At 40.3% G+C, this 13,084-nt stretch overlaps 1 protein-coding gene across 4 annotated transcripts in view; it reads left to right on the forward strand.

Moving 5' to 3' along the window:
- KNTC1 (kinetochore associated 1) overlaps positions 1 to 13,084 on the forward strand; it is a 74,059-nt gene that overhangs the window by 15,386 nt on the left and 45,589 nt on the right. For all 4 annotated transcript variants that reach the window (XM_050924423.1, XM_050924420.1, XM_050924421.1 and 1 more), the window contains exons 13-25: positions 404 to 502; positions 3,014 to 3,057; positions 3,158 to 3,223; positions 3,306 to 3,381; positions 4,541 to 4,666; positions 4,768 to 4,857; positions 6,171 to 6,236; positions 6,773 to 6,834; positions 7,806 to 7,917; positions 8,662 to 8,805; positions 9,047 to 9,103; positions 9,202 to 9,303; positions 10,975 to 11,091. In XM_050924423.1, coding sequence (XP_050780380.1) covers positions 404 to 502; positions 3,014 to 3,057; positions 3,158 to 3,223; positions 3,306 to 3,381; positions 4,541 to 4,666; positions 4,768 to 4,857; positions 6,171 to 6,236; positions 6,773 to 6,834; positions 7,806 to 7,917; positions 8,662 to 8,805; positions 9,047 to 9,103; positions 9,202 to 9,303; positions 10,975 to 11,091 — 1,161 coding nt within the window. The remainder of the gene's footprint in view (positions 1 to 403; positions 503 to 3,013; positions 3,058 to 3,157; positions 3,224 to 3,305; positions 3,382 to 4,540; positions 4,667 to 4,767; positions 4,858 to 6,170; positions 6,237 to 6,772; positions 6,835 to 7,805; positions 7,918 to 8,661; positions 8,806 to 9,046; positions 9,104 to 9,201; positions 9,304 to 10,974; positions 11,092 to 13,084) is intronic.

Below are 13,084 nucleotides of genomic sequence, written 5' to 3' on the forward strand. Positions count from 1 at the left end.
TGTAGTCAATAGTTTCCTTTTTCTCAGTGTTTGCACTAAAGAAAACCCAAACTGGTATAAAAAGCAACAATTACTTTGCTTTCTAATAGTTACCCAATGTGAACAGGCATTGGAGTTAAGATAACTGAAACAGTATGTTGGCGTGAAATTAGCAGACGTGCTTGTTTTTAAAAATATAATAAATATAGATGACATCTAAAACAGTGTTCAACTTTCTCAAATTTTTGGCGTTTGTCCTCTGGGGAGGCTCCAAAAAGTGCTCAATAAATTTTCTACCTCATTCTGTACAAACATTCCAGAAAGAATCCTGCAAATAACTGTAGGGATTAATTTATTTTATCAGGCAGCACCAAATTTTATGAGTTCTACATTTTACCTTTTTGTTTTTTCCCTTATTTTATAGATAAGAAACCTCATGGTTTTTTCACTGCCTGCAATGCACCTGCTCTATTCTTTGGAAGTATCTGATGTTTCTTCACTGATTCAAAGTGGAATCAGCACAGTATGTTTATATTTTTTTAAAAAAGTTAATTAAGTGTTTTAATATGTATAACTTATATGTATAATAGTTGCTATGTTTGTTATTTCTTTTAGATTAGAGCCCAGAAAGTGGTTAAGAACTATACATGCATATTAGAACGATTCCTTCCCTTGATGATCTTACAATCTAAATTTAAAAAAAACCAAAACAAACCCCTAAAAATAATCCAAAGGACGGAGAAAAGAGATAAATTATACAAACAGTTATCAGAGCGGTGCTGAGCCCATGTCTTGTTAGTTTAATATTTTTATATTATTGACAGCTGCCAATAAATCCTGCTGTTAGATTTATGGTTTGCGTGGTTTTGTTTTCTTAGCGTAAACAATTTTTTTTTTAGGTGATGCTGCTGAGATAGGTTTTTATGCTAGATTTAATTGATGAGGTGACATCTTGACAAATGGATTTTTGGAGAGATATTCCAAACACAATGGGCAGTTTGGAAGAAGGAGCTGAGAGAGAGCCCAAGAGTTATCAAAGCTTGTGTCATTGGTAGAGTGGAGCGGGTTTTGGGAAATGTGAATGGAAACCAAGACAGAGGTGTAGGTAGCTGTGCGTTACTGCCCTCATTTTCAAGGTGCTAAATAAATTCTAGATTAGCTGTGCAGCACAGTGCAGAGCTGGTGAAATGACTCAGGAGTGTAATATGTTTGAAGCACTGGGCAAGAAAGATTTTTTTTTTTTTTTTTTTTTTTTTTTTTTTGGGCAGTGGCACTTGGAGACAATAGAGGCTAATATCTGTTGTCAGTAGCTACCGGTGTGGTGCTCTGCTCTTGTTCGATGATAAGTCAGCTGCATGCGTGTTCCCTCTTTGTGCTGTCCCAGCTCTGCACAGATAACTGACACAGCAAACCCCGAGAGAACCCCCAAAGACCACAGACTCTAGTAAGGTACGAAGGAACCCGAGCCAGGTTTATTTGTCAAACGAAGCACAGTAATAGTTTCCTATAGACTCTACAGGATATACTACAAATATGTACCCCCTGGCAATGGACACAGCTCAGTCAGTGGCGGGACACTCCACTGCCCCCTAGGCTGGACAAAGATGCGCACTCCGGGACCTACTTTTATACAGTTACAGGACATCTTACACATCCCTACTGACGTATTGAGGTACAGCCCTTTGGCTCATTAGGGTGCTATCTCCCCTTTGATCATGTTGTTTCAGACAAACAGATCTATCCATCATGCTGTCCTGTCTTTAAGATGCACCTGCCTGTTCCTTGTTATGTCTATGGAGGGTCCTTGTAACAGGCTGTCCAGGTGCCATCTTGGCACAAGTTCCTCTTATTAGCACTTATATGTGAAGGCACCTGCTTCTAACAACCCTCTTCTCACCAACTTCTGTGAGGTGAGGCCTGCCTCTGGCTCACAGCCCAGCTTTTGCTTAGGAATGCCTAGAAGTACTTTGGTTCAGGCCTCACACTGGGCCTCTGACACAAGAGTTTGTTTCAGGGCCTCATCTTACTACAATATCAAAGACCAAAGAAGAGGAGATGATGATAGTCAAGACAGTAAGGGGTCAGGACAGAAATGTTGGCTTTCTAGATGAAGAGGAAAGGTTGACTTTTTTAAAGACATGAAGGAAGAAGTGACTGTCAAAGTTCAGGGCCACTCCATCAGTATGCCCCTCCATGGTCCCTTACGGCCTCCACTTTAGACTCCTGGCTCTTGGGTAGACACCTGTGTGACTCTCCCTCCTGACTGGGTATTTTCTAGGCTGCACAGTTCCTGCCTACACGGATATTCCCAGCGAGCCAGACTGCCTAAACAGGCCAGCGTCTGTGCTTCATTTTCTTTCCAGAGGCTATGAATAGCTGTAATTACCGGCAGTCACAACTGACCACACAGCTCTTTTGTAAGCAAGTATATTTATTTTTAAGGTGAAAACATTACAGAGAAAACATTTAAAAATAATAAAGGAAACTACACACTTGTTAGGCATATTGTTCAGTATATTCCTTTTGATCATCCAGGCCTGGCATTCCATTTCCCCCAAAGAGGTTACATACAATCCTGGCCTAAAGTAACACATAAACCATTAATTTAATACATTGGACCTCAAAAATATTTAAACTTAATTCAATAATGCCTCCCAAGGATACTGCAGGAAATTGCCATATCTGTCAGGGTGATATGACCTGGATGAGGAGGGAAGAAGGTGAGGAAGAGGTCAGAAAATGACACTACTGTTGAGGGCTTGAGTGTCAGAATGGAAGTGTCAACAGTAATTGAGATGAGATAACGGGGGATTTTGGGTAGAATGACAGAGTTCAGTTTGGGCCATCTTAAGTTTTAGATGATGGCAGCCATCCTGGACAAAATATTAGTGAGACAGCAATAGATGAGATATTGGGTAAGAGAAAAGAAATATCTATATTCCAAATTAATAACCTTTTCATTATTGCTAGTTGCTTTGTACTCCTTGAGATTAATTTTTTTGTAACTTTAGTTTCTAATAATTGTCTACTGCAGGATACAATATATTTTTTGGAAGGAATTAATGAAAATCACCAAAAGTAAGTCATATATTTACATTTAATTAGATTACTGTTATATGGAGATGTGTCCAATTGTTTTATATCCAATACACTGTCATAATTCCCTAATCACTTTCAGGTCCCCTGAAGGCCCGGTGTCTATTTTAGTACTGAGAAGTTTAACAGAAGCCTTGCCAGAAAACAGGTATATTTTCTGCTTTGAAATTTTGCTTTCTCTTTAAGTAACTTTGATACCTTATTACGCTTTATTTAATTTTGCTCCCTAGATTAAGTCGCTTACTTCACAAACACAAGTTTACTGAAGCTGAGAATTTTGCGATTCAGTTTGGACTGGATGTTGAGGTAAATGACTCATACTTGGCAATAAATTAAGAGAGTAATTTGTGAGATTGAATTTATGAACCAAGTTTCTGTCTCTGTTAATTTCTTAATAGGATATAAAACATTCAAATTGTGAATTAGCTTTTAAAATAAACTGATTTAAGATAAGCAGTTGTGTCTGAAAGAAGTAAATTTTCATCTGACGTAACTAATATACCTCTGAACCATTCTGCATAAGTACTGTATGCCTTCTGATGGAGGTTACCCATATAAGTATCAGGCAGTGTAGCACTGCTTGAAGAGCAGCACTTAATGTATGTTGATTAACAATAATAAGACTGGTTGGCTTGCCTCATTGCATTATTTTTAGAACTTCCTTGGGGTATTGGATCTAATCCTGCAGGGTCCTGAGCTCCCTCAATACCTATTAGAGACCTCAGCTCCTCTCAGTGGAAGCTCTCTTGGCCTTATTCTGAACTTGAACTATTTCTTTTATAGACAGACCCTTCTCAGTTGGCAAAAAATCATGTTAGGGACAATGCTGCACTAGCTTTTTCTATGGCAATTCATGGGAGTTTTGCCATTTGACTCGAATGGTAGCAGAAGCAGGACTGTAGCACTTGCCTTAGACGCTAAATGCTAATTGTTTATGTGCACTAGAAAATTTGATTAATCATATTTTCTGAAATTGATCAAGACAAGATTAGAATTTATCAACAAATAATTTTACTTAGAAAGAGAGTGAGTTAATGGGTGATCAAGATAGATGGGATTAGCAGCATGTTTTGATTAGTTAACTTTATAGTTCTTAAATGAAGAGTTAAAATAGCCATAGGCTCTTTTAAAACATAATAATAATAATAATCTTTCCAGAGTCCTGAACATAAATAGGAGTTTATAAAACTTAACACAACTTTATAAAACATCATATAGAGTCCTTCAGGCTTTTTTCATCATCCACCCTGCACTCCCGTGTAAACATGTCGTTTAATAAGCCAAAAAGTACCGTGATAGTGAAGTACTTCTTAAATGAGGACATGCACCTTATTTGGACCTAGTTTCCTCCAGAATAAAATTGCGATCTGACCATGTGATGACCTTTCAACTACAGAGAGAGATTATCTCTTTAAAGAAGTAGGATGCTAGTTTTAAAAGTGTCTGCCTTTGTTTTTTAAAACAGCTTGTTTACAAAGTAAAAGCAAGTGCTATTTTAGAGAAATTGGCTTCATCTTCCATTGGGAGTTATGGTCAAACAGTTTGGTTAGACCTTGTGAACGAAGCTAAAGAAAATCTGCATAAAACACAGGTAAATGCTTTATATGTTGCTTGACTCTTATTGTACACATTCAACCAAGCTGAAAGGGAGTTGAGAGTTAAGAATTGTAAACTGTTTCTTTAATCAAACAGGATAACCATTTTGTCGTGGATTACTGTATAAATGCTCCATGGCCAACGTATCAAACAACTCAGGAAATGTTAAACTATGCTAAAATCAGAGTAAGTTTTTTATATGAAATTGCTCATACCAGTAGATTTCTGCTCTGTTTTCCCACTTGACTTGAATGACTGTCACTCTCCAAGGGATGTTGCAGCTCAACAAAGAATGATACTGTTTTGGAGGACTGGCCAAAAAATTACACAAACTAAGGCCTAAGCAAAAGGAAAGATGCTGTTGAGTACACTTTGTTGTTACTGCTCTACGCTAGGATAAAGCCTATTTCCAGTTAATGCTTAATGTCAACAGCAAGCATGCCAGACACATTGCCTAACATGAAAATCATTTCTGCTCGTAGATGTGGTGTGTGGGCTCGTTTTCTAGATGACTTTCCTTGTGCTCTTGAGTGTTTTGAAGGGATCCTTTTCCGCTATGCAAAGAGCGGGACAGGGTTTTGTTTGCACATTGGACACCAGGATTTAGTCCTGGACAGCAGGCCTACCAAGCCCTTTGCAGAGACTGAAAACTAAACATTTGAATTTTTCATTCTTTTCACATTCCAGACTTTCCTGCCTTATTTAAAAGAACCAGGTAGATGTATTATGGCCCTGATCCTGCAAACACTGCATACATGTAGAGCCCTGCATCCGATCCACACAAATTATCTGCGGATATCCACTGATACCCACAGATTTGCAGGGCTCTACACTGGGGACTGGGCTGAGGCTCCGAGGCATCCTCCCCTCCTGCCCACCGGAGCCCAGTCGTGGAGAGCCATATGGGCCGTTGTGGGGAGTCTGCGTGGAGTCACGGACCTTCCACCTGTCTTCGGCTGGGGGGAGAGCCTGGAGGCCAGGGATACAGCCGGGTCTGCTCTCAGCCCACTCTACCAGTCCCCCAACACACACACACCACAGGCAGGTGGAGGGTCCATCGCGACTCCCCAGCTGGCCTCCATGCTGGCCTGGGATGGGGGAGACCTGTGGAGCAGCCCAGGGGCTGCTCGGGCCCCTTGCCCAGGGCAAGTGGAGGGTCCGCTGCAGCTCCCCACAGCTGTCCACGCAGCTCTTAACATGGCCAGGTTGCAGCTCCGAGCCCCCTCCGTTTGCGGATACAAAATTTGTATTCACATCCGTGCTGCTATCTGCAGAAATGGTCCACGGATATAAAGCGGATACCTGCAGGTTTGCAGGGCTCTACATACATGCAAAGATCCCATGGAAAGACTGAGAACTTGCAGGATCAAGTCCTTGATTTATGAAGATACTAGTTTTTTGTTAGTGTTTACATTTAAATTCTGTAGTGCTGTGCAGTATCTGATACATTATGCATCAATGGTATTGCCAACTATTGTGTGTTAATACATTCTTTTCAGATCTTGAAGAGAGATGACAAAATGATTGCTTCCTTATCTGACGGGGTTCAAGTGTCCATAACAGAAGTAAGAGAACAAATGAAAATTGCCTTTATTTTAAAAAATGGTTAACTTCTTTTAAACAGGCAATTTTAAAAATTGGATTAATGTCTATACGTCTTAAAAATTTAATCTAAAAACACTCGACGAGATCCTGATATTGATATTCCTTTTAGCATGAAATGTTTCCTCTTGCTATAGAAATGAATGCTTCTTGAATACTCTGGAAACCAGAGAGATCAATCTGATGTTTGTCTCTTGGATTTAATGTTGTTAAGGAGCTTTTAAACAACTATAAAATGTTTTTGTGTTTATTCAGCCCTGTTGTAGCTAAGACGGTATTCTTACAGTGTACAGGAAGTGGAGTATAAGCCATTTATAGTCTTGAATTTTTGGAATAATTCTTACTAAGTAAATTGTCCTGCTTGACTAATTGGTTAGAGATTTTGGAAACCACCTGTATTTATCATTTTTATATTGTTTTTTCTTAACCATTTTAACATCACTCTCTGAATGTCTAGAGGTTTCCCTTCAACTAAAATAACTCCTTTATCTCTGTACAGGTACTGAGAGCTCAAGCAAGGCTAACTACTTTCTATGGAGCCTTTGGACCAGAGAAATTCAGGTTTCCATTAAAAAAAAATTTATTTTTTTTAAAATGTTGGGGCTTTCCACTTGGTGTCTCCTCCTTCGCTCCTACTTTTATTCTCCCCTTGCCCCCAGAGCAGGTAGTGGGAAAGGGGCAGAGCTCCACTTCTGTACCTAACATGGCAGCTGAGCTAGCACAGAGAAGAGCGAAGTAACCTGGCTCCAGTGGGCTACAGGAAGCTACTTCTGCCCCAGGAACATGGTGGGAGAAAGAAAGGAATTCTGACCATCAGTCATAGTTCCTTTACTATGAATCTCAATTTTTCCCCAGAGCTGCTCATGGTGTTAGCCAAAGGCTCAATCTAGTACGTCAGGCTTTTTCCTTTTCCTTCTATGGTCTTGTTTTTTAATTTCCTATCTGCATAAGATGCCAGCCTGCTCTGCTGTTTTCTTTCTTTCTTTATTTATTTAGTACAAGCAAATTAAGCAGAGAGAAATGTGCATCTTCCTTACATGGGGGGTCTAATTTTCCCTCTATGCCTGTACGCAATCATTAGGTTGGTGGTAGTTCTGCCAAATACAGAGTGGGAACTACACCACAGTGCCTTTTTTTGGACATTAGTATTCATTCCTGCATTGAGCTCATGATATGCCATCAAGTAGCTGCATTGTTCCTCCTTGCAAAACAAAAACTGACGAGGCCAGAAGGGACCATATAAAGAGAACCCTGGCCATTTGAACTAGAAGAGAAGTTAAGTCAAGCCTACATGGTGAAAATATGTAACCTAGATTTTTCTGTTGCAGATGCTTTATTTTAAGCATTATTTAGCAGAAAATTGGTATTTGTGGATGTGTGCCATAAGAGGGATAAGATTTTTCAAAATCTATATTCACTTTACCACTATCTCTCTTCTATAAAAACTTTTTGGAATGTGTGTATGTATGTGTAATATATATTTTAAATACTGTACATGAAAGCCTAATCACTTTTCCTCATCACACTCCTAGTGGAATTGCTTGGACTGAATTCTTGAATAATGAAGATATTTTCAAGAATATCCTTTTTCAGCTACAAGAAGGCAATCTTCCATGTGCGCAGTACCTCTGGCTTAGGCATCAGGTATGAAGACTCAGGTGTTTTTTTAAATCTCTGTTGTTCTAGAAAGACCAGTATTACACACCTCCTTAACAAGTAAAAAGTCTAAGAGGTTCCCATCTTTGATGAGGCTGATTACATTATCCTATTTCCTTTGCATTCTGAACTTGTTACTGGTTTAACAAATTAATTTCTGTTGTAACATTACAGATAAGTCCTTTTGAGGGGATGCCAGAACCATGAAAGATGACATTTTTGGGACTCTGTCAGGCTTGCCGTCTTCTGTTTACCTTCTCAGGAGCCATGGACCTTGCTCACTAACAGAATTTTTAAGGCTTGCTTAAGACTCGTTTGACTGCTGCCTTGAAAATGCTTTAAAAACAGCTATGTGAACTGAGATGTAACAAATCCAAAATGGTGGCCACAAGCTACTGAATTTCCCACTGTCTTGCGGAAGAGAGCTAGAGATCCATAACTTTTTGTTTTTCTAAAGTGATGGCATTGTAAGCCCATTTCTGCTTCCACTGAAGTTTGTGGCAGCAAGATTGTGTTCTATATGTTGTGATAAATTCACTTCACTTAAGTTTTGTTTAACTTGACTACATTCTCTTTAACATGAGATTTTTTTTCTTGATTTCATATCTGTGAATGGCCAAACTCTTCACTAATATAAAGAGACAAGTTAGAAAGAGAAGTATCTTTATCTGATATTATATAATATCATATACACTATAATAAAAACATAATTTTTTTGCTTTTATATCTTAGGCAGATTTTGAAAGCAGCTTTGATGTGAAAATGCTGGAGGACCTGCTTAACACAATCTGTGCCACCATTCCTGTAAAAGAACTGTGTCTGTGGTTTAAAAATGTTGTGATTCCTTTTGTAAGGAGGGTTGTGCCAAAAGGACAGGTAAAACTATTAAAAGAAACATCCATGCAGATGACATTTATGTAAAATATTTTTTTCAGTTTAAGGTACGCTGTTATATGCAAGCCTGTTGCAGAAATGGTATTTTTTATACTCAGAAAAGCCATTTCTTTAGTATTGTGACTTTCTGCAATTTGTTTCAAAAATTAATAATTTTACTTCATATTATTGTAAGTGTTTTGCTTTAGCACATAGAACATTTTAATCATTTTTTGTATTCCAGAAAATATTAGCAAAATGGCTGGAACAAGGAGCTCGAAATCTTGAATTAACTGATAAGGTAAAGTACATTTATGCTGCAACAACGTATGTAGAAATACAAGGTTTTATTTATACACTTGTACTGATAGTCTCACTAATTTCTAATATTTTGGCTAGGCAAATTGGCCAGAAAATGGACTTCAAATGGCAGAGGTGTTCTTTACAAGTAAAAATCCAGGTGAACTGGGACTGGCATCTTCCTGGCGTTGGATTCCCTTGGTAAGGAGTATAATTAATTGATAACACTATGTTAAATATTTACATTACTGGGACAGATCTTAACATGTAGTCTTTTTATTATCTGATTGCTAAAACCCAGCAATAGCAATAAAATACATATTCTTTTGGTGAGGGAAGACTCATTTCAGGGGAATGAGAAATTAAGTTCCTATCTTCCTTTCTTATCTTTTAGCCATGTTAACAAATGTCCTTTTTGCTAGCCTTAAAGTATTTGCAGTTCTGAAATGCAATGTGACATGTCTCTCCCTAGCCCAAAAAGGGTGGGGGGGAGGGGGCAGAATTACTTATAGCATGTCAGAAAGTTCCTGACTGCTCTTCTCAATGATGTTCACAAGAAATCTTTTGTGAAATGCTGAACTCGTTTCAGTGATTATACAAACCAAATCAATTATGGTAGCTCTATCAGACAGTCTGTTTACTGCTATCTCTTCAGCAATACAGCATGATATGTTTTTGCAGTTTCAGTCTCGTTTGATTTGTCACAACACAATAAAACACTTAGTAGATTCTTGTATTCAGTTAAGTTGAGAATCTCAACTCTTGCCATAAATCCCTAGATATGAAGGTAGTACCTATACTATAGTACAATTTTGTGTAGCACCTGCAATATAACAATATTACAGAACGATTTATGGCTTTAAAGAAAGGACACATCAGGAGGACATAAACCTATTAGCAAGACACTAAAAGGCTACCATATGGGGAGTGCCCACCATTTAGGTTCAGGGTCCAACTCAGGCACACAGATATTAATGATGAACAGCAATACAAAACTAAGATAGAACTCCCTTTGTTTCTTAGGGCCTTCTGGTTGCAGTGAAGAGGGGCAAAATGGTGTTTGCCACTCTACCTCTCACCAGCCTCGATTTTTTTTTTTAATCCTACTCCTACATGAATAATTCTGGTGTCTATTAGTCAGCTTTTCTTAGCAGCAGTATGAAATTGACATGATTCTTGACAGTGTCACTACTGAATAGAAATGATGAAACTAATCAGTCTTGTTTAACTTGTTGCTGTTTGCCAAAGGCAATGAACATGCCTATTTGTAGGGGCAGGAAAACAACACTGAATTGGCTTACTCGTTCAAATGTGAACTGAAAGTATCTCCACAGAAGTAACACCTGCAGCTTAGTAGATTTTGTTTTGTTTGTTTTCATGACAGCTTAAATTCCACAGAAATAAGACTTCCACTCCTCCCCAGGCCACGGGAGTGTAGGCACAAGTAGCTTTTTCCAAGTGTTGGATTAGTCCATGCAAATAAAAGTAAATTTATGTAGGTTATAGTAATATGTATTCTATAGATACAGTAGCACCTGTAGATAGGGTGGGACAGAGGTGACAAGAAATGAAGTGCAAAACAAAGCAAACCAACTGTTCATTGCAAAAGCTGAAAATATGGAAACTCTATCAGTAGAGCAAAGTAATTGTCAGAGCTACGGTCTTTAAACCCTCTGAGTCCTACATGTTAAAAGCTCAGTAAAAAGCAGATGAGTTGTCTCTTCCCACTCCTGATATGTCCCATTTTCAGACTGTGGGCTGACTTTTTTTTTATTGTATGTTTTTTATGAAAACAATAGCAGTTCTGCAAAGTATGCAAACTTTAGACAATTATCGATAAGCTCCTCAGGAAATTTCTCTATTATGTTTCAGAAGTGTGGTGATTGTGAAGAGGTGCATCGGTTAAAGAAGTTAGTGAATGATTTACAAGAATTGGTAGATCTCTACAGAAAGTACAGCTGCAAACTAGCGCTCTGTGATTTTGAAAAGGTAATATTGCAGGCATATTAAAAAATAATATCTGAGTACTGTCTGTATTGTTGACACTTCATAAAAATCACTGAAACAGAATAGTTCTGTGAATTATAGACTATAGGATTTCAAGCCAAGAACTACATGGTAATAAACCCTGCTCTGACACCAGCCTTTTGGTTTCATATTCACTTATGGCATATACAGTACACTCAGCTAGCATGGGTATCAATACCAGTGTAGATGGTGAGGCACTGCTTAGGTGAGTAGAGCACAAATATGCCAAACCTTTCTACAAACCCAAACACTGCCTCCCACATCTACAGTACTATTTTTTAGCAGTCTAGAGTCCCGCAGCCTCCCACCCCCCAGAACTTTTCATTGCTGCATGTAACATCCCACCACAGTGTGGATGCAGCCCACTTTTAACTGCAACATTTGCCACCCTCTTGCATCAACGGGTGAGCGAACTTGATGGGGCCTGCAGTGAAAAGGAGACAGTCCCAGGAGCAAGGGAGAGAGACACTCCCCAGACAACAATAGGTAGTACTTCCCCCTGGGCATCTCAGGCACCCATTGGCCAGCTTGGGGAGAGGTGCTGATTGGCCAACATTTCCCAGCTCTCAGAATTTAGGCCAGTTCAGAGGCCATGTGGAGCCTCTTTTGGCTCTTTGCCAGCAGCCCACTACCCACCCAAACTAGGAATAAGAACCCAGCCTGACAGATGCTGTGGGTCTAGCCAATCACCTGTTTAGGGGGTCAGGAATGAGGTTTTTCCCATGTACCAATTGGCAGAGTATCAAGGAGTATTTTGTTTTCCTCCCAGCACTTTCAAACCACAGTGGGTTGAGTAGGTACACACTTAGTACCTGTAGGCGATAGCTGCTGACTCACCGGTGCAGCACCTCCTGCTGGTCAGTCCTGGAATTAGCATATCCAGCTCAGGAGCACCTCCTCTGGCCGGTTTCTCCCTGCCCTTACCTGCCTCTCTGCAGTCCCTTTATCTCCACCATGTATAGGTCCCACGTGCCTCCTGGACCACAGTGTCCCTTACCTTGGGATGCTGCCCCTCACCCAGGGAATCCCACTCACCTCAGTGACCCACTGCCAGTCCTCATCTAGCCCCTTTACTCAGGGGCTAAACTGCAGTCTGCAATGGCCACTCATCATTGACTGGGGGGTTGGACCTGCAGCCCCAGTACCTCCTTTGGCCTTCCTGACAGGTCTCAGCCAGGGAGGTTGCCAGGCCTGAGCTCCCCAGCTCAGCCTGCCCCTTTCCCAGCACTGCTCTATTGAAGGTACCCTATGCTCCCACACAGCCCAGTCCTTCCCACCCCAAGGCTGGAATGAGACTGCCTGTCTCCTAGCTCACAGTCCTTTTTATACCAACCCTACCGGGCCTGGATTGGCTGCTACATGCCTTCGTCTGATTGGCTCCTCGGGGAAGCCCTTTCTCCCCAGAGTGAGATGCTCGCCCCACTACAGGACCTAACAGGTATTGGGGTGGAGTTGTTTATTCATTGCAACTTGCGTCGGGTTTCCAATACAGTTAAGAGAATACCATGAACAGTTCCCAGAAGTAAAAGACCTGGGATTTTGGTACTGGGCCTTGAACTCAAGTGATAGGGTGAGACTTTGTGGCCTTTGTGGGCCAAGGTCAGACCTTGTGATCCTTGTGGGCTGAGGTCCTCACCTTGCTACACCCTCTGTCTCCCTTATGGTGGGGAGGGTGATGAGACTTGGAGCTGAGACCTGGGGGTTGGCTAAGTAGAGCCTACCCTGTGTTATGGGTTATGTGGTAAGGAGCCCTGTAATTCCTGCACTGGAACCAATTAAATGCCTGGTATAAGAGAATATGAGTGATGGGCAGGTCGCACTCCTCCATTGTGTTAAAGCTGTGACCTACTGCTTAATTCCATGCATGTGTCTGTCCTCATTTTGCCACTGTGCCCATATCAAGTAGCTACATGTACCCTCCATGCGGCTGCAAGTGTAGACAAGGCCTTTGACT

The sequence above is a fragment of the Gopherus flavomarginatus genome, chromosome 15 (assembly GCF_025201925.1).
Source record: "Gopherus flavomarginatus isolate rGopFla2 chromosome 15, rGopFla2.mat.asm, whole genome shotgun sequence".
In the NCBI taxonomy this organism is placed as follows: Eukaryota; Metazoa; Chordata; order Testudines; family Testudinidae; genus Gopherus; species Gopherus flavomarginatus.